The 19,512-nt window shown below is 35.3% G+C and overlaps 2 protein-coding genes across 2 annotated transcripts in view; one reads left to right on the forward strand and one right to left on the reverse strand.

Moving 5' to 3' along the window:
- Positions 1 to 743: 743 nt before the first annotated feature.
- On the reverse strand, positions 744 to 4,443 carry LOC129924401 (uncharacterized protein K02A2.6-like). Its single transcript, XM_056018619.1, has 2 exons — positions 3,412 to 4,443; positions 744 to 3,323 (listed from the first exon to the last, which is right to left on the reverse strand). Exons 1-2 carry the CDS (start codon positions 4,441 to 4,443, stop codon positions 744 to 746), a joined length of 3,612 nt encoding a protein of 1,203 aa, XP_055874594.1.
- A 12,676-nt stretch (positions 4,444 to 17,119) lies between these two features.
- LOC106078602 (guanine nucleotide-binding protein subunit alpha-12-like) overlaps positions 17,120 to 19,512 on the forward strand; it is a 39,823-nt gene continuing 37,430 nt past the window's right edge. The window contains exon 1 of the mRNA XM_013239521.2: positions 17,120 to 17,630. Coding sequence (XP_013094975.2) covers positions 17,163 to 17,630 — 468 coding nt within the window. The 5' untranslated portion in view covers positions 17,120 to 17,162. The remainder of the gene's footprint in view (positions 17,631 to 19,512) is intronic.

Here is a 19,512-nt window from a genome sequence, read left to right on the forward strand (position 1 = left end):
CAGATTTTCGGTTCCGGTCACTCATCACTGATCTATATATATTATAAGCTTAGATGTGATAAAGTGCAGAAAATTTCTCATGTGGACTACAGTGAATTTTGTTTCTCTAACGAAGCTCGACCCTGGCAGTGACTGAGAATGAATATTAGTTCGTTTTATATATTGTTATGACTTTGCCATGCGCACCGCCATCCAAGATAGTGCAGAAAGAAGTTGCGCACTGTTATATTATCACAATACACTTAACAATACTGAAGTTTAAAGTTACACTCCATTTTTATTAACATGAAACAAGGAGAGAACAACCAGCAGAGACTAATACACAGTGACTACACACTACTGACACACTTCAGTGTAAACCGTGAAATCGTGAACATACTGAACAATAGAACAAGGGAGACTACAAGAAAACAAACACACACACAACATACATTAACATAAATACACATATAAATGTAACATCCTCCGGTGTTTGAGGTTAGTTATATACATAGTCACTAGTTCTTGTGGATTTGACCACTCGGCCTGACCTAGTTGTATAGGTTGTCGACCTATGAGGCCCGTCTTCTATATGGCTCTCAGGTCTCTGAGCAGTACTTTCATCTGTGCTGGGTGCATCCACAGGTGCAGGATTGTCAGGCTCGGTCGTACCTGTTGGTGTAGGCGCATTCGTTTCAGCAGGCAGTGGGATTCTTCGTAAGTGAAGTCTATTTCGGCGATAAACTCCTCCGCCTGATTCAACTTCATACGACCGTTGTTGTAACTGACGAGTTATAACCCTTTTGCCAACGCTCGTGGCCACGCGACCTTGACTTTAGTCTCACCTCTTCACCCTTAGCAAGGGGAGGTAAATCTTTAGCGTGGGAGTTGTAGTAAATCGCTGATCTCCTCTGGTTTTCTTTCAGCGCTTTTCTATGTTTCTGAGGATCCAGAACTTGAGGTTTCAACAGGCTTTTAGCTATAGGCAGCAAGGTTCTGATTCTTCTGTTGAAGAATGCCTGTGATGGGCTAGTACCAGTTTTATTCGGGGTGCTTCTATGATTAAGTAAAGCCATGAACTGATCTTTATTTTTAAGAAACAATGTCTTTACAGTCTTCACGGCTGATTCAGCTTTCCCATTTGATCTGGGATAGTAGGGACTGCTCGTCAAATGGTTGAAACTCCAATCATTGGCGAATTTTGCGAAGCTGTCCGAAGATAGCTGAGGTCCATTGTCAGAGACCACTGTAGATGGGATGCCATATCTAGCGAAATGGGCTTTAAGTTTTCTTATGACAGTTTCTGAACTAGTGTTCTCTAGGCGATCAACTTCACAGAAGTTACTGTAGTAGTCCACACACACAAGATAGTCTTTGCCGTCAAGTGTGAATAGATCAACACCAACCTTTTCCCAGGGGTGTGTGGGAACTTCATGATTCATTAAAGTCTCTTTCTGTTGGTTGGGTTGAAAAGCTTGACATATTTCACAAGTTGAAATATAATGCTTTATGTCACCAGTCATTCCTGGCCAGAATAAACTCTCACGAGCTCTTTTTAGACATCCTTCAATGCCTGAGTGTGTAGAGTGAACTTCTCTTTTCATTTCTAGTCGTAGTGACTTGGGCACTACTACTCTTTCACCTTTGAATATAAGCCCCTCTTGGACTGACATTTCGTCTCTGAAATTATAATAAGGCGTTAGCTGATATGGTAGAAGATGCTTGCCTTCTGGCCAACCTTGATTAATTGTGATTAGAAGTTTTTGAAGCGTCCTGTCTTTCTCGGTTCCTTCCCTTAGTTTCTGTAGTTTTTCTTCCCCAATTGCTAGGAAACTGGCCATATTTATGAGCTCAAACTCCCCTTGACTGTTTGCTGATGACTTGATATGAGCTCTTGAAAGTGTATCGGCCAGATACATTTCTTTTCCCTTTTTATAAATCACAGTTATGTCATAGTTTTGTATACGCAACATCATTCCCTGCAATCTTCGAGGAGCAGCTGAGAGAGGTTTAGCCATTATTGCTTCAAGAGGTTTGTGGTCACTTTCAATGGTTATATGTCGACCAAATGTGTATTGGTGGAACTTATCCTGAGCAAATACAATTGCTAGCATTTCTTTCTCGATCTGTGCATATCTAGTTTCAGTATCAGTCAAAGATCGACTTGCGTAAGCTATGGGTTTACTTTCCTGCATTAAGACAGTGCCAAGGCCATTTTGACTGGAATTACACTGTATGGTCAATTCTTTAAGTGGATTGTAGAATGCTAGCACAGGAGCTTGAGTCACCATAGATTGTATGTCACAAAATGCACTGTCATGTTTTCTCGACCATGACCAAGGGATGTCTGTATGAAGTAGCTGCCGAATTGGTTCAATGACGTCGGATAGTTTGGGTAGGAATTTAGCAAGATAGTTCACAAACCCACAAAAGCGCCGAACTTCTTCGACGTTTGTTGGTTTGTTCATTTCTTTAACAGCCTTTACCTTTTCAGGATCAATCTTTAAACCATCACTTGTAATTAGATGTCCCAGAAATGTAATTTCTTTCATTTTAATCTCAGCTTTTTCTTTGTTCAGTTTAATTCCCACAGAGCGACATCTCTCAAATAATGCTGTAATATTCTTGTCATGGTCATGGGAAGCTGTCTCCCATGTGTCTCCGGAACCATAAACTATAATATCATCAGCTACACCAATCACACCTTCAAGACCTTCAAGAGCAGCATTTAAATGTTTCTGAAACAGTTCTGAGCTCACAGATGTTCCAAATGGTAATCTTCTCCACTTGTAACGTCCAAAGGGTGTCTGAAAAGTTGTGAGCAAACTCGATGCTTCGTCCAGATGCACATGCCAATAGGCATTTGCAAGGTCCAGTTTTGAAAACATTTTTGCGTTTGATAATCTAGGAAGCAAGTCTTCCATTACTGGAAGGGGAAAACGTTCTCTTTTAAGTGCCTTGTTGAGAGGACGAGGATCTAAACAGATACGGAGTTTCCCAGATTTTTTAGTTGCAATCACCATTCGACTGACCCAGTCAGTAGGTTTATCAACAGGCTCAATGATTCCTTTTTCTGTTAGCAGTTCTAACTCAGACTTTACTTTAGCCTGCATAGCTAAAGGTACACGACCAGATGGACATGTAACTGGTGTTATGTCAAGATTGACTTCTAAGTGTACAACACCAGGTAATTCACCTTGCTGATCATCAAATACATCAAAGAACTGTTCAACTATTTTTGTCGATAAACTTGGTAGAGGCTTCACACTTTCAACCTTATCAACACTTTCAAAAGTATGATAGTTTATTGTAATTAGTCCCATTTTTTTCTGACGTTTTCTTCCCTAACAGGGGAGTTAAGTCATCTTTTACAACCACGAAATCAACACGATATCTTTTGTTGGTCCTTGGATTTTGTAGTAAGAGTTGTACCTTTCCAATAGGTATGAGTGTGGTACCGTCATACACACGTAGCTTGCTTTGAGTGGGACAGATTTGTGCAGATTTAATAAGCTTCTTAGGGATGACATTAACGCTGGCACCCGAGTCAATCTGACATACAATCTTCTCACCAGCTATGATCATTTCAGCTTTTATGATCTTATTGTTTGGTCCACCTTGTACAGCAAGCACAGCCTCATCATTAGAAGATAATGAATAACAATCATCACTGTCCTCCTGTACACATTGCAGTTTCTTTTGGTTGCATTGAATGCCGAAATGATTTTTTTGTTTACAGATATTACAAGTTTTACCCCAAGCAGGACACAGTTCCTTTTTAAATGGGTGATTTTTTCCACAAAATTTACATTTGCGCTGTTTATGAGCAGCATTCTGTTGTAGAATATTTTTGCGAGACGAAACAGCGAACGCCTCATCCTGAGGTAGTGATGCATCAGATGTACCTGTCTCTAGTACCTTGAGTTGCAAGTCAGCAGCTTCATTTGCCTTGCAGATTTCTATACAAGTCTTGAGTGTTAGTTTATGTTCTTGTAAGAGTTCTTTCTTTGTCCTTGTGTCTCTGATGCCGACTACCATTCGGTCTCTTATTAATGACTCTTCCATGTGGTCGCAAAAATTGCATGTTTTAGTGAGTGTCCGTAGAGCTAGTAAGTATTCCTCGACGGTTTCTTGTGGCTTCTGCTGTCTGTTGTTAAAAACATATCTTTCATACGTTTCATTCTTTAAGCCTATGAAGTGGTCATCAAATGCACATATTATGTCTTGAACATTGTGCTTTGGTTTAAAGGTGATACTGTTGTATACTACCAATGCCTCTGGGCCGACAGTGTGCAAGAACAGTGCTTTGGCATACTCTTCATCTATATCGTTTATTCTCTCTATAGTGCAATAGTTCAGCCACATTTGCTTGAAGAGCTTCCATTCCTCACACCCTTTCTTCACATTTAAAGGATGTGGAGGGTTAATTCTTGGTTTAAAGTTAGTTTTACTTACAGTTTCCATTTTAAACTTTTTAGAAAGCTGCCACCATGTTATATTATCACAATACACTTAACAATACTGAAGTTTAAAGTTACACTCCATTTTTATTAACATGAAACAAGGAGAGAACAACCAGCAGAGACTAATACACAGTGACTACACACTACTAACACACTTCAGTGTAAACCGTGAAATCGTGAACATACTGAACAATAGAACAAGGGAGACTACAAGAAAACAAACACACACACAACATACATTAACATAAATACACATATAAATGTAACACGCACTATATGTGACTATAAGCAAGTCGGATGTTGACATTAGGAGACTAACGATTTCCGCCCAAGGAGAAAGCCAATATGGAGATGCTGTACTCAAGGCAGATGCCCTTTGTATTTGTCATGTCTCTATGTAAATAAACGTCTATGTCCTCGTTGAGTTGCCTCACTTAAGTTATTACAATATAATGATAATAATTTAATTTATATAGCGCTGTTAACAAACATAATGTAGGCTTAATGCGCTATGATAACATTAAAGACAATTTAAAACATCAGAGATAGATGCCATGGGGAGCAAGTTCCGAGCCTTATCTTATAAAATACAGACGTTACACCAAAAAAAGAAGAGAATTAAGTCCTACGCGTGTCCCTAGGTCAATCTAGTGATTCATGTTAATCAATGACTTAAAGACCAACTGAAGAGGTTTTGGGGTCAAACGCGGAAACCGTTAAAATACTTTTTTTTTAGTTTCATAATGCTTAAAAAAACATACATACGAAATATTATACATATTGTTATGACTTTGCCATGCGCACCGCCATCCAAGATAGTGTAGAAAGAAGGTGCGCACTATCATTGACTAAACAAGTCGGATGTTGACATGAGAGAGAACGATTTCCGCCCAAGTCTAGAGCCAATATGGAGATGCTGTACTCAAGGCAGATGCCCCTTTGTGTTTGTCATGTCTCCGTGTAAATAAACGTCTTTGTCTCGTTGAATTGCCTCCCTTCGGTTATTACATTGGTGTCAGAAGTGGGATTATAGGCGACTCAACGAGAGGAGGTAGGATTCTAGCACAATGGCATCTTTGAAACAACTAGACCAACTCTTAGTTACAGAGCTAAGGCAGGAACTTCGTTACAGACGCCTGAAGCTTGGTGGTAGCAAGGAGGCGCTTACAGCTCGTCTTCGGCAAGCCCTAATTGATAAAGACAAAGATCCGGAGACCTATCTATTTGAAATTGAACCGGAGATTTATGAGCTTATTGGCAAGATAAATGAAGGTATTGATGCAATGTGTGAACAAATTAACAGTATGGGGAACAAGGTAGATAAAATGGTGTCTCAATTGAAAGAAGAAGTAGACTCGTTGGTAAAGGAGCTGTAGACTCGTTGGTAAAGAAGTTGCGTGGTCAAGACTGTGGCTGCACAAACAGTGGTGACGGAGACGCTGGGGATTGGAGCGCCGTCTGTGTTGTGGGCAAGTCTTGTGGTTGTGACTTTCAAGACGAGAAACGTGACAACGATTGCTGTGATGATCTCAACGAGATGTACCAAATCGAAGGGAAAGAGACAAATGAAGAAACTGAAGACTGTTACGTGCCTGAAGCGTTTGTTCCTGTTGTACCTGTTACCAGTACCTTAATGAGCTGGACAGATCAAGACAACGTTGAGTCTGCGTTCAAGCCTGTTGCTATGGACCTTAAAGACCTCTGCCTATCTGCAGGTGCTCACGAGGGAAATTCGAAGCTTGACAACTGCAATCCAGAAGTTTAGCATGAACTGTACGTGCGGCGCATCACACATAGAAGTTAGAGCTCATTCAATGTAGATTCTAGTTATTGTAGTACACGATTATATTTAGCTTGAATCTAGTTAGTCAACACCCCGTACAACACCAGCAAATAGCTTCAACCTTAACATAGACTTAAAACTAGCCTGATTTAGATCTACTAGATCTAAATTTTTAAAAACTATTATAATCTATAAGGCAAAAATTAGACCTAGATCTACCAATTATAGATAATATACGAAATATGGATTTTGTTACACTCTTACATAAATATAGGCTATATTATAAATAGGGCCTATATACTTAAAAATTTCTTTAAATCTATATGTAAAAATTGAAGAATTTTCATGTATCTCACGTTTGATTCAATTGTTGATTGGAACAGAATCATTATAATAGTTAAGTTAACAAGTTAATATGGAACTGTAACCAGGTTTTATATTGTGTTTAGACTATAAATGAAAGAGCTTATATATCCTATTGGAAAAGGAATTTTTTTTTCTCTGGGAAGTCAGGGAAGTGGAAAATAAACTGTAGTATCAATATAATATTAAGTAATGAATAGGCTACTGTTGATGCAGTTATATGCAACTCATTTTATTAAATTTTAGTAACCCAACTATTTATTGCCTGTTAATAGCCATTAATCAATGAATAAATTTATATTTTTAAAAACATTTTATTAAAAAATGCAGAGCTATTCATAATTTTAAGTGTTTAATAAATAAGGTTGGCCTTCGAGTCGAAAGATTAACGAGAAATGCAGTATATTTCCGTGGCTACGCAGTCCTAGCTGCAAACTACATATTTTGCCACCTCCAGCGAAGACATAACCATTTTCCACCGGTGGTCAATTTAAATGTTCTTTTCGACGTCTACGTCTGCCCTCAGCAGTGGATTTTTTTAGGCCACTAATATGTATTCCATGTTGCAATTTCTAATAAACAGCCTCGTTCGAAGAATGAGATCCAACTCTTATTTTTTGAAAATGTAATCCCTTTACAGATCAAGTTATCATTGCAATGGACATTCAAATCTGCAATAACATACAAATTATCAAAATTTGAATAAGTTTCGAAACCCAGAAAGTTGTGTGGTTTGCGCTCCGAACTGTCTTTGTGGTCTCAGGTTCAAACATTGACCGTGGACATTAACTAGCATCTTGCTGGAGTTTTGGGCTATGACATAATAAAATTCAATCCTGATTCAAAGCTTTGTCTAAACCTAGCAAGTGAAAAGGAACATACTAAAATAATGTTGTGTTTATAATAAAGAACTCAATTAAAATGTGATTTTGTATTTACATTTATTTGTATTTATTATATTAAATAAAATTGTAGAATGTTTCTGTGATTTGTTTCACAATAGAATGCGAACTCTTCTTGTTCTTCCAAAATGATGAAAGATCCATCTAGTAAACTTGTCTGTATGCCACATTATGTCATATTTATATATGTTTTCTGTAAAATAAATTTTAAAAAAATATTTATTAATATTTATACTTAATTATGTTTACATAACTAGTGGTAATATATATATATATATCTGATCTAACATCTAACTCTTATTGCTGTTAATAATAATAAATTACTTTACTCTAGGCCAGTGATGCCCAACCTTACTCGTCCTGCGGGTCATTTTAATTTCCAACACTCGTGTCGCGGGCCACATCAACGAAAAGATACAAACACGAAATGAAATTGACCTGAAACTATTTGATTAAAAAGCCTGTGGATCTAGTACCTGTAGGTAAACAATCTTTTATTCACGTCTCAAATCAAGAATGCCGGCATATTTGTTTCATAATGCCGTTTATATGTTGTTGTTGTTTTTTAAACAACTCTACTTTCTTTATAAACAAACATTTTGGTTTATCATGTTCTAAAAGTAATGATCCTATCACTTTTCCTAGTAGATTCTTCGTTCAGAAATGTTAAAGGTCATGAGACCAATCCATTCGAGAACAAATAAGGGGCCTATTGTAGGTAAAGATACATTTTTCAACCTTTTTTTTTTGGAAGAAAAAAAATGGAAAAAGGGGGGGGGGGGACTTTTCTATACTTTGTGCCGACGTATAGGTGGACCAGATGGAACCACTTCTCGGGCCGAATCTGGCCCGCGGGCTGTACTTGGGGCATCACTGTTATAAAACTTGCAATTTTGTCCGAAAATATATTTAGTGCTTATCTCTTTGAACTATTTTTATCATTATCTATCTCTTAAATATTGTCGCTGGGCTGCCGTTACGGTTTGCAAACCAAAAGTTATCACTCCTTCGATTTAGCAGCTATCCTGAACATAAATCAAGAGAAAGGATTGTCAATTTTTTTTTACGTCGATCATCTAGTATATCTTGGTAATTTTATTACTTTTGTACTTTAATTGACAGGGGCGGACTGGCTATATTGGCATTAAGGCCAATGCACGGTGGGCCGCTACCCAAATGGGCCGTTAGGGTCACTGAAAGGGCCACATAGATGCCATTATGTATTAAATTATTAAAGGTTTTATAATATTCTCTTATAAATGGGCCCTCTGTGCGTCGTGTTAAAAATTCTCTATACGGTGTAATCTAACAAATTTTCATAAATAATGCAATAGCCTACATCCGAAGATTGTAATACTGGATTTAGTAGGAGTCATCCTTTTAGGGGCTACACACTTAGCAATTAAATAGCAACATATAGGGCCTATACTTCCTATCAAAAATATAGAGCTCACTGCATACATGTGTTTAGTTACCAATGATTCAACTTAATAGAATGATTTTGAGGACAGGTAGGCCTAGAATTGGATACCCATCATATGATATGCAATTGTGGACATGATTGTATAGAAATGCCCAGGCGGTTTAAATACACAGTCCGACCCTGTTTATTAAGGATAGTATTGACAGTGAGTCGAGTGGAACAATATCGCCAAAACAGCACACACTTTATCTCACTGCACCAACAAAAAAGAATTCTTCTTGTCCCTTAGTAAATGCATCACTTGATATGTCCCTCAGGAAGCCCAGCGCTCCATGGATTTAGCGTTTCTAGCTGTGCCATGATTCTCTCTCATAAGATCCATTTCGCCGGCTTTTATAGTTTTTAATCCAATGTTTGTAACTCGCTTTCCGATACTTATCTGAAAATGGGGGATATGAGTTGGAGTTCACACAATTGTTTTTGGTAAACTTCAACAGGCTGAAGAGAAGAACATAAAAAACGCATTTTAAAGATTTTTCTCAAGATCTATCAGTCAGAAGAAGCCCTGTACACAACCACTCGTCATTGCACTTGCAATAAAGAGCAATTTACAACTCTGTCATAGCTACTACTGCACCATCAGACTTATAGATAGAGAGGAATATATTACGAAAGAAATGCCTTCCGAAATGCTGTGAAACGTATATGCTTTAAATATTTGAGGCTTACTTTTATATTACTTCGAATTGACGGTTGCGTTTTTAAATAGATTATGTGATGGTCATTGGATAGAAGTAGTACCATCTTTCGTTTGCCACTCTGCAGATTAGCTGTCTAAGTTTTTCTATTTATATAAACTAAATATTAAAAGTAAAATTGGTAGATTACAGACTTGTACTATATTCAAAAAAAATTATAAATTGTCAGAAAAAAATAAATAACAATATTTCTTTATTTTAAAATTGTTATAATAATGATTTTTATAATCAATTTAGTAAGTTTATGCAACTGTGAATTTTTACTGTAAATTGAAATTTATTTTGTTAAAAAATGCAAAGTGTTCTTATGTAAATACCTATAGAGTTCTCTATGCCGTTGTACTAAGAAAATAAAAATCGGAAAGGTCATTCCTTGCAGGGTGAATAACTCTTGGAATACATGTCATCTATTTTTAATTTATATAACTATTACTAGATTTAGACATTTAAAGGTCAAATATAGCGTTAGCATTAAAAAATGCTTTCTTTTTACTTAAAATGTTTTAAAACATATACAATTTAATAATTTATATAAAACTCAACATTTTCAAGCAGCATTTGTAAAATTATAAATAAAAAATAGTAGATTTATCTTTCAGTGAGAAATTTTGATTTAAAGTTGTATATATAAATACACGATATTTTCTGTTAATACTTGTGCCGTGTGGCAGTTGCGTAGAACAGTGGCATTTCAAGGCCAATGTAGAGAGTTCAAATCGACGACGTTTATTTTTGTTTTTAATTTTTTTCATTCATTTTTTTTTTAAATAAACAACTGTATTAGGATATTCTAAAACTTGCAATTTTGTCCGAAAATATACTTAGTGCTTATCTCTTTGAACTATTTTTATCATTTTCTATCTCTTAAATATTGTCGCTGGGCTGCCTGTTACGGTTTGCAAACCAAAAGTTTTCACTCCTTCGATTTAGATTTAGCAGCTATCCTGATCAGAAATCAAGAGAAAGTACTGTCAATTTTTTTTACGTCGATCATCTAGTCTATCTTGGTAATTTTATTACTTTTGTACTTTTATTGACAGGGGCGGACTGGCTATATTGGCATTAAGGCAAATGCACGGTGGGCCATTATGGTCCATCCTATCATAAGTATCATTAAATTTTTGACAGCTAGACTTAGATAAGTATATCATCTGAATCGCTATCAATAACGTATCCAGCCGTGTCTATTTTTATTTCCATTTTCCTGTCCCCAAGAAGACGTCAATTCCGCTTTCGGCCATTTAAGCATATTTTCAAATCTCTTTATTTTTAGCGGCCCCCGTAAGGAGAAAACGCCGCTATTAGGTTTGTGCAAAATGTCCGTCTGTCCGTCTGTCTGTCTGTCCGTCTGTCCGTCTGTCACACTCAGATCTCGAAAACTAGAAGAGATATGAAAAATATTATTTCATCATTAAATGCGGCTTGAAAAGTTTAGGTGCAACGGCTACTTTTGGTTTTCTAAAAGCAAACCGTTTAATTTATAAAATTAATTATGCAAGCGATTTTTTCAGAAAAATACACCAATTCTAAAACAATTACGTAAATGTAAGGGAGGCAATGTTACAATACGCTAACAAAGATGGACAAATTATGTGTATTTTCAGTATCATTAAGTCAAATATATTTTTAAAATGTACAGGAAATGTTTACAACAAATATAAATAATAGTTAAAGATGTTTTTTCTGGTCAACTAGCTGCTAAAATTAAAAGAAAACATTTCTGTTTGTTTATAAAGGCTAATAATGCACTTTGTATGTAAATATCACGCACATTTTTTTTAATGGACTTTTTATGCAGCGATTTTCGTGCAGTAGCGTAACGTCGCAACATGATCAGGTGCTAAACCAATTCCTTGAACTTTTTAAAAAAATCTGATTTTATTTATTTTTTGTTTAGTGCCCCCATCCGAATAAAAGAAGATTATTTTTGTGCGTTTTGTCTGTTGGTCGGTCTGTCCGTCACGATTAGATTAAAAAAACTAGAACTCTAAAAGCTATTGAAAATCTGATTTACCCTTTAATGTTCCTCCCGTAACATCTCAATAGTTTTAAGTATCTAAAATTGATTGTTCCAGATTTTTGTGTGCAAAACTAATCAACGCCAACAAATGTTTGTTTGCTCTTCTAACTTATATTACATTCAATTTCCATGCTTAAACGTTGCAAAAACACAATATAAATAATATGTTGTTCCGTTTTTTATGTAAATAGCATATTAATGCTAAATCAAAATCTCTATATTGACTTATATTTCATTAAGTGTAAAAATGTTCCGGATATTGTTTTATAAAACATGAATTATGCCTAATGATTTTTTGAAATCGCATAATTTATTAATATTACACATATATTATTTGACAATGCGTCACTATAGTTTGGTTATCAATATCAAATTGTTCCGTATTTTCATCTTTAAACAAATTTTAAAAATATCGACAATAGGTTGTTCAGGGCTTTAAAAAAAAGTAATTTACTAGAATTGATTACTGAAAATTACTTTTTAGACATTTAATTTTCTTGCCGAAACATAACATAGAAGTTTTGTAATCGATAAAGAATTTTGTTTCTTAAAAATCGTCGCCAGAAATTTCCGAATTTATTTAAAAATCTACTAACTCCAAATAATTGTTTGAACTCCCTCTTCTAATTAATAAACAAATAATCTTCTCATTTACGAAATAATGTTTTTACGGATTTTTATGAAAAATATTTTAACTCACTTCTCTCTTACAGTACATTTAACTTTCTACCTAAAACATTAAAAAATCTAATTATCGTTAATATTATGTTCCGATTTTTAAGGAAAACAGAATCCAAACACCAAAGTAAGGTATGAAAATCTCTCTACATGGCTGTAGTACATCTAATTTCTATACGAGACCATCCAAAAAATGTAATTAACGGTATTACATTTATCTGAAATTCTCTTTTTCTTTTACTATTTATACAAACATCCGGATAAATCTATTATATAAACTTTTCAATTGTGTTCATACCTAAAAATTATTGCGATGTTTTGAAACGTAAATTGAAGGTTAATCAATTTTTAATAACTTTTAGTTTTTGTTTATTTTATATCAAGATGACGGACAGACCGACTGACAGTCAAAACGTAAAAACAATACGGCTTTGATCCTCTTTAAATAAATTCTATTAGAACTCAGTGCACCAATGTCTATGAACCCTCGTTAAATATCTCGTGTAAATAAAGACATTTTTTTATGGTACCGGTACTAGCCTATTGTGAGGTAATGGACTCTTTAAATGTAATGCTAAAGGAACGCACTCTGTGCAGCAATGTCTATTAACCCTCGAAAAAATTGCTCGTATTGATGAAAACATATTTTAGTCTAACTAAGCAGTGTGACGTAGTGTTTTTTTTTCCTTTGACGTCACATGGAATGAATTCTTTAAATAAAATGCTAAAAGAACGCACTCGGTGCACCAATGTCTATGAACACTCGATAAATGGCTCGTATTGATGAAGGTGATTTTTAGTCTAGCTAGGCGTGTGACGTAGTGTTTTTTTTTTTCCTTTGACGTCATATGGAATGAATTCTTTAAATGAAATGCTAAAAGAACGCACTCGGTGCACCAATGTCTATGAACACTCGATAAATGGCTCGTAATGATGAAGGCGATTTTTATTCTAGCTAGGCCGTGTGACGTAGTGTATTTTTTCCTTTGACGTCATATGGAATGAATTCTTCAAATGAAATGCTAAAAGAACTCGGTATAGTAATTTATTAAGCCTCGTTATATGACTCGCGTTTAAAAAAGGAATGATATCTTGATTTAGATCTAATCTAGATTTTTTAAACTAGATCTAGATTTTTATTACAGTATATCTAGATCTGGATTTATATTCTAATTAAAATTATTTTAGAGTCTAGATCTAGAATTTCTAGATCTAGTTTAGACTAAAATAGACTAGATTAAGATGTAGAATTTCAATTTCTAAACTTAAAGTGTAAAAAAAAGTGTAGATTTTCATTTCCAAACGTTTTGATCAATATTGCAATGTTATAATATTGTTGTAACCCCGCTCCCGCGTTACACTAATGGTGCGCATCTGAGCACTACTGAACACGACTAGTGAAAGACAGATTGAGTCAGGAAGAAGGACTGTTGTGAGCCGGCTAAAAAGTCATGGGAGTCTAAACAGTCTGGTGCTGAGTGCTGTCCTGTGTGATACTAGGAAACTGTGTGGGAGACCTGGAGCGACACTGGGAAGTGTGTCGGTGGTCTGTTCTGTGTTCTGGTATGAAGTTGGACTCTTAGAACTTAGACATATTACTCCCTGTGACTTTATAGCAGAAGTCCAAGTCTAACTAGTAACTATTACTATTTGATGATTCTTATACTAGTTATACTAAATAAATACATCATTTACTCTTGTCAACCTGTCTTTCGTTGAGTGCCTGCCTTAGAGAGTTACAACAATATACTAAAACTGATCTACCATTTTTTATTTAATTTAAATTTAAATTTACGGCAAATGAATCTTTGAAACATTATTACTTTTGACCATCAAAATTAAATCACCTCTTGAATATTATTTGCGAATGTGCAGATCCGACAGGGATCCGACTTCGACGGGGGCCGCCTCTGAGTTTGTGTAACACAAACTCTCTTTGTAATCTTGTTTACACTTTCAAATTACTTTTTCTTATATAAATACGCTTTTCCAAAATCTCAAATTTTTAGGAACTATAACTTTGATGCTATCTACTATCTAAATCAATCGCTATCTCAATTTAAAAAAAAACAAAAAAAAAACTTTTAGTGGGTCTTTAAACTCTGCCAAGTCACATGTTTTCCTGGCTGACTCGATCATAGATACCTATTCCATCCTCTAATAGCAAACCTCCAGGAGAACAACGAGGGATAGCAACGGGCAGGATATGAACCCGGGACCATCGATTTGAACGACCAGGCAGCCAACCAAAATAATGTATTAGAGTGGAGCTTAGTAGAGTAACTGAACGCATGCATACAATGAACTCTGTATCTTTTAAAGAAATATAGTAGACGTTATGTTGCTTTTTAAGCAATAAAAGTGTAGGCCATACAAGGATGAAGCCACTAGTAGCACTGTCAATGGATGTAGACTATTACAATATTTCGGAATATGTGTTAGCTTGAATTAGCATTACACTGCACGTAGAGACCGTAAAAGATTTTCTTTTAAACACGACGCTCAGAGGGCCCCGTTTACAAGAGAATATTATAAACATTTAACAATTAAATACGTTCTATATTATAGTGGCATTGATGAGGCCCTTAAGATTGCCCTACCGGCCCACCGGACATTTGCCCGAACGCCCATATTATTATTATAGCTTTTATATAGCGCTACTTTCATGATTATAGCATGCTCAGCATTTTGGACCAGTGTGTGTGTGTGTGTGGGGGGGGGTATCTATAGATAGGAGTTAGTTTTCCGTGCTGCCTTTAGGCGCTCAGTAAACACACCCGAGTCGGGTGTCGAACATTAAGTTGGGACCTTATTAATTCTAGGTAGCCAAGCCAAGTTCAAGCGCACTTGGCCTTTCGACCACGCTTCCCACCAGTCCCGACCCTACCTCACCGTATGCAAGGCGAACATTAAGGATTATTTCTTAATTCAAGATACATATATTTGTATTGCAAAGAAGGTAGACCAGGAAAATTGGAAATGAAAATATCCACTTAAAGTATAATATATTATTAAGTCTATAATAGGCGGCTTAATAATGACCTACTAGATCTAGAACTAGACTAAATTTTTGGGATATAGCCAACATAGAATTCTAGTAGATCTACATTCTTAGAGGAGAACAGGGGATCGCTTAGTTAAATTTATAGATCGAGATAAAAGATAACGTAGGGAGGTAGTAGGCCTAGTCTGTTTAATGAAGTAAAGATTGTGTGTTGGTTCCGATGTTGTCGGCTTAGCCGAAGCGTTGGTTTATTATTGTTTTAATTAAAAAAAAAAACAACTCTTTCCTGGATTGAAATATGCGTGTAATGAGTGTATAGGGGCTTAGCATACCATTATATTTATTTGGCTATTATGATAGACATGTAAATAAAGGCCTTCACACATATTCACGGTCTTAAATTTATAGGCCTACGCAGGCCTATATTTGAAGAATTTTTTAGTTTTTAATTCTGTTCTTCATTAAGTTGGGACCTATATTCTGTTTACAATTGTCTCTGAGTAGCTCCTTAAAAAAAAACTTTATTCTATTTTATTGTGCGGGGATTGCTTTTGAAAAAAAAAAAAGCTTCCCCCACCCCATCGCATTGCAGAGCAGCAGCAGAGCTAAATAATTGTTCAAAATTATAATGTAGATTAAATTTGTAATGATCAGAGTACACATATATATATATAGGCCTATATATATATATATATATATATATATATATATATATATATATATATATATATATATATGTATATTTATATCTAGTCGATCTATATGTTTACTAGAGCTAGATGTATGCCTATAAGTATATATATATTTTATATATATATATATAATATGGCTCCTTTTGTCTCGAAAGGCAATGGATGCGCCCAAATGAGTCACTGGTTTTGGCTTAATCTTGAGACGGGGCAGATTCTGGTGTGGCTAATCAAGCCAATTCTAGAACGGCAGACTTTGCCACAATTCGTACATGTGTATGCCTCTGATTTAGGGCTAGCAGACAGGGCAGCTTTCTTTTTATCCCTCTTGATTAAAGCCGCTTCAATTCTTTTGTTCTCAGCAAGGGTTGTCCCAGCACGCACAGTCTGTCTCCATGCACTCCGGTCTTTGGCTATGTTTTCCCACATACTTTCGCTGATGCCTGAGGCTCTCATGTCTCGCTTGCAGACATCTCTATATGTTAGTCTTGGGCGGCCCTTGGGTCTGACTCCTTCCACAAGCTCAGCATATAAGATATCTTTCGGGATTCTGCCATCTGGCATGCGGGTGACATGTCCGAGCCAGCGTAATCTTCTTTGTGTCAGGAGAGCATACATTCTGTTCATATTGGCCAATCTTAAAACTTCCTGATTGGAGACATGGTCCCTCCAAGAGATGCCCATTATGCGTCTCAGGCAGCGCAAGTGGAAACTATTCAATCTGTGCTCTTGGTACATGTATGTTGACCAGCTCTCACTGCCACAAAGGAGAGTGCTCACAACACAGGCGTTGTAGACTAGGATTTTGGTCGCTGTGGTCAATTTACCATTTTCCCAGACGCGCTTGGAGAGTTTTGCCAATGCTGTGGTAGCTTTTCCTATCCTTTTTGTCAGCTCGATGTCTAAGTCTAGGTTACTGACAATATATATAACCTCTAGATATAGATCTATATCTATATATATAGATCTATATGTACGTATAGATAGAAATGTTACGTAAAAAGATAGCAGTAAATTTGAGTAAGGGTACACCGGAAGTTTTTTATTTTTTTATTTTTTTTCGGGGAGTGTAGTTGAATAACAAAAACATTATTATCAAAATGGCGGATTTGTTTCTATCGTGTTGTGGTAATGAGTTGGAAAAGGCACAAAAAAATCACAGCAGAGAAATTGATCGAAAGTTAAACAGAGATCGATTAGCTTTTAGACGAACAGTTAGGGTATTACTTCTAGGGGCTGGCGAAAGTGGTAAAAGTACTTTCTTGAAACAAATGCGAATTATTCATGGACAAGAATTTGACGATGAGCAAATCAGAGAGTACAGAAATGTTATTTACAATAACATTCTCAAAGGAATGCGAGTTTTAATAGACGCAAGACAGAAACTTCATATACCATGGGGTGATGAATCGTGTGCTAAAGATGCTACTAAAGTATTTGACTTCAATGCTAATGGTGTTTTAAAACTTGATAGTGCCGTGTTTTGTGATTATGTTGATTCTTTGAAAAAATTATGGAGTGATTCAGGGATTCGGACAGCTTTTGACAGAAGAAGAGAATATCAATTGGTAAGATAGATAGGCTATCTAGATCTAGTCTCTTATATTATCTAGATCTATGTAACATATACAGGATTTTTAAAAAGTGTTTTAAAAATCTATTCCTTCTTTTATTTAACAAATCTAACTTATAAGCCTATAAGATAACTATAACAGTATAACTATAAGTATAATCTAGATTTATTTCTTGTAATCATGTTTATGTATAGATTATAGAGATATTATAACTGATATATATGTAATGCTTCATTATTGCAATAAATGAGTCTTTCCAGTGAGCTTAAATGGACAATCATGTTCTTCTAATAATAGTTCAAAGTAACACCGGATCTACAGCTGAAGCAGGGTTATAAAAAAACAACAACATGCAAGCCAAATTTAATTCTAAGATTTTAAGATCTATTTTGAAAATTATAACTGTAATAGTCAAACCTGACAAGCACTAAAACTTAAAAAAAAATTTAAACATTTTGTTTTATATGTACCAGCTTAGAATTGCATTTAATTTTTTCAAGTCCTAGTGCCATATATATAGTGCCCCTTAGCCTTAGAAATTAAAACAAAAATTTATTGTTATCCCATTTAGTTAAGAAATTATTTCCTGGGTCTAAACGCTCACTGAAAATAAATGCTTTCCTAATCTTAACTAAATATTTCCTGAATCCCGTAATAAAAACCACCTAGAGTCGTTATTTAGTGATCACTAGACTTATTTAAATTGTTATATTATTATATTAGCCTCTAGTTGTTCTCTTAAAGGGAACTTAAACTGACTTCTTAGTTCTGGCAATGGCTTTGTCTACAGGTGTTGGTTCCTAGACAATATCTTTTATGCCAGTACTATCTTGTAAATCTAAAGCATTCACCTTCACCTATCCCTTAGTCTACTAGACTGTTGTGTCACCTCAAATGATCTGTTGACCATCTCGCTCCTCTCTTCTATCTTTTGCCAGGATTAGTCTCTTTCATTGACAGGCCTGTCCATTCATTAATGTTGTGTTTCAATTACTTCTAAAGCCAGGGTGTCACACACCAAACTGTGAAGGAATTGATTGTTTTTTTTTTAATTCTTCATTAACTAGTAAGTTAAAAATATATCACACCATTCTAATGGAGCTAAAAATAGCCATGCATTCTCAGGATTTTTTGCCACACCATTAGAAATTAATCCATTGCTATTAAATCAACTTAAAAAGTCAATTAAAGATTGCAAGTGACTTACATCTCTTGTCTGTACTCTAGTTCTAGAGCTTACTCTTAGATGGATAAGAGATCACCTTCACCTTCACCTGTTTTGAGTTTTTCAAGTGCTACTGGCCTGAATTACACAATCCTCAGCAGCACTAATACTCAATATCTGCATTAAAATTTAAAGCTTTAATATTTTTTTTTATTTTCACAAGTTACCTTGCAATTTTTATAGCTAAATATATGACATTAATGTCGGCACTGTACACAATTTTACTGTGTACAATTTGCTCTAATATAAAACCTAAATTCCTTTAATGCTATAAAACACTTTCCTAAGCCTAAAGTTAACCTGAAAACTTAATAGATGTTGTAAACACTTCCATAAATCTAGCCCATACTTACTAGATATGATAGAAAAAACTTTGACAAACTTTAACTCTGATTGCCCTAAAAGTAATAAAATAACAGGATTTATGGAGAATATAGTTTCTTTAGTCTTTATTATCTATATAAAACTTGATTTTGTTATATTTTTGAAAACTTACTTGCACATTTATTTGTGTCAGCATAGTTTATATGGTAAGATTATTTTATATGGCAATTTTCAAAGATATGGCTCTAATCTATAAAGTATTTTTTTGGGAGGGGGTCTATATACATACATATTAAAACATTTGTAGTATATGGACCAAAATCATCG

The sequence above is a fragment of the Biomphalaria glabrata genome, chromosome 2 (assembly GCF_947242115.1).
Source record: "Biomphalaria glabrata chromosome 2, xgBioGlab47.1, whole genome shotgun sequence".
In the NCBI taxonomy this organism is placed as follows: domain Eukaryota; kingdom Metazoa; phylum Mollusca; class Gastropoda; family Planorbidae; genus Biomphalaria; species Biomphalaria glabrata.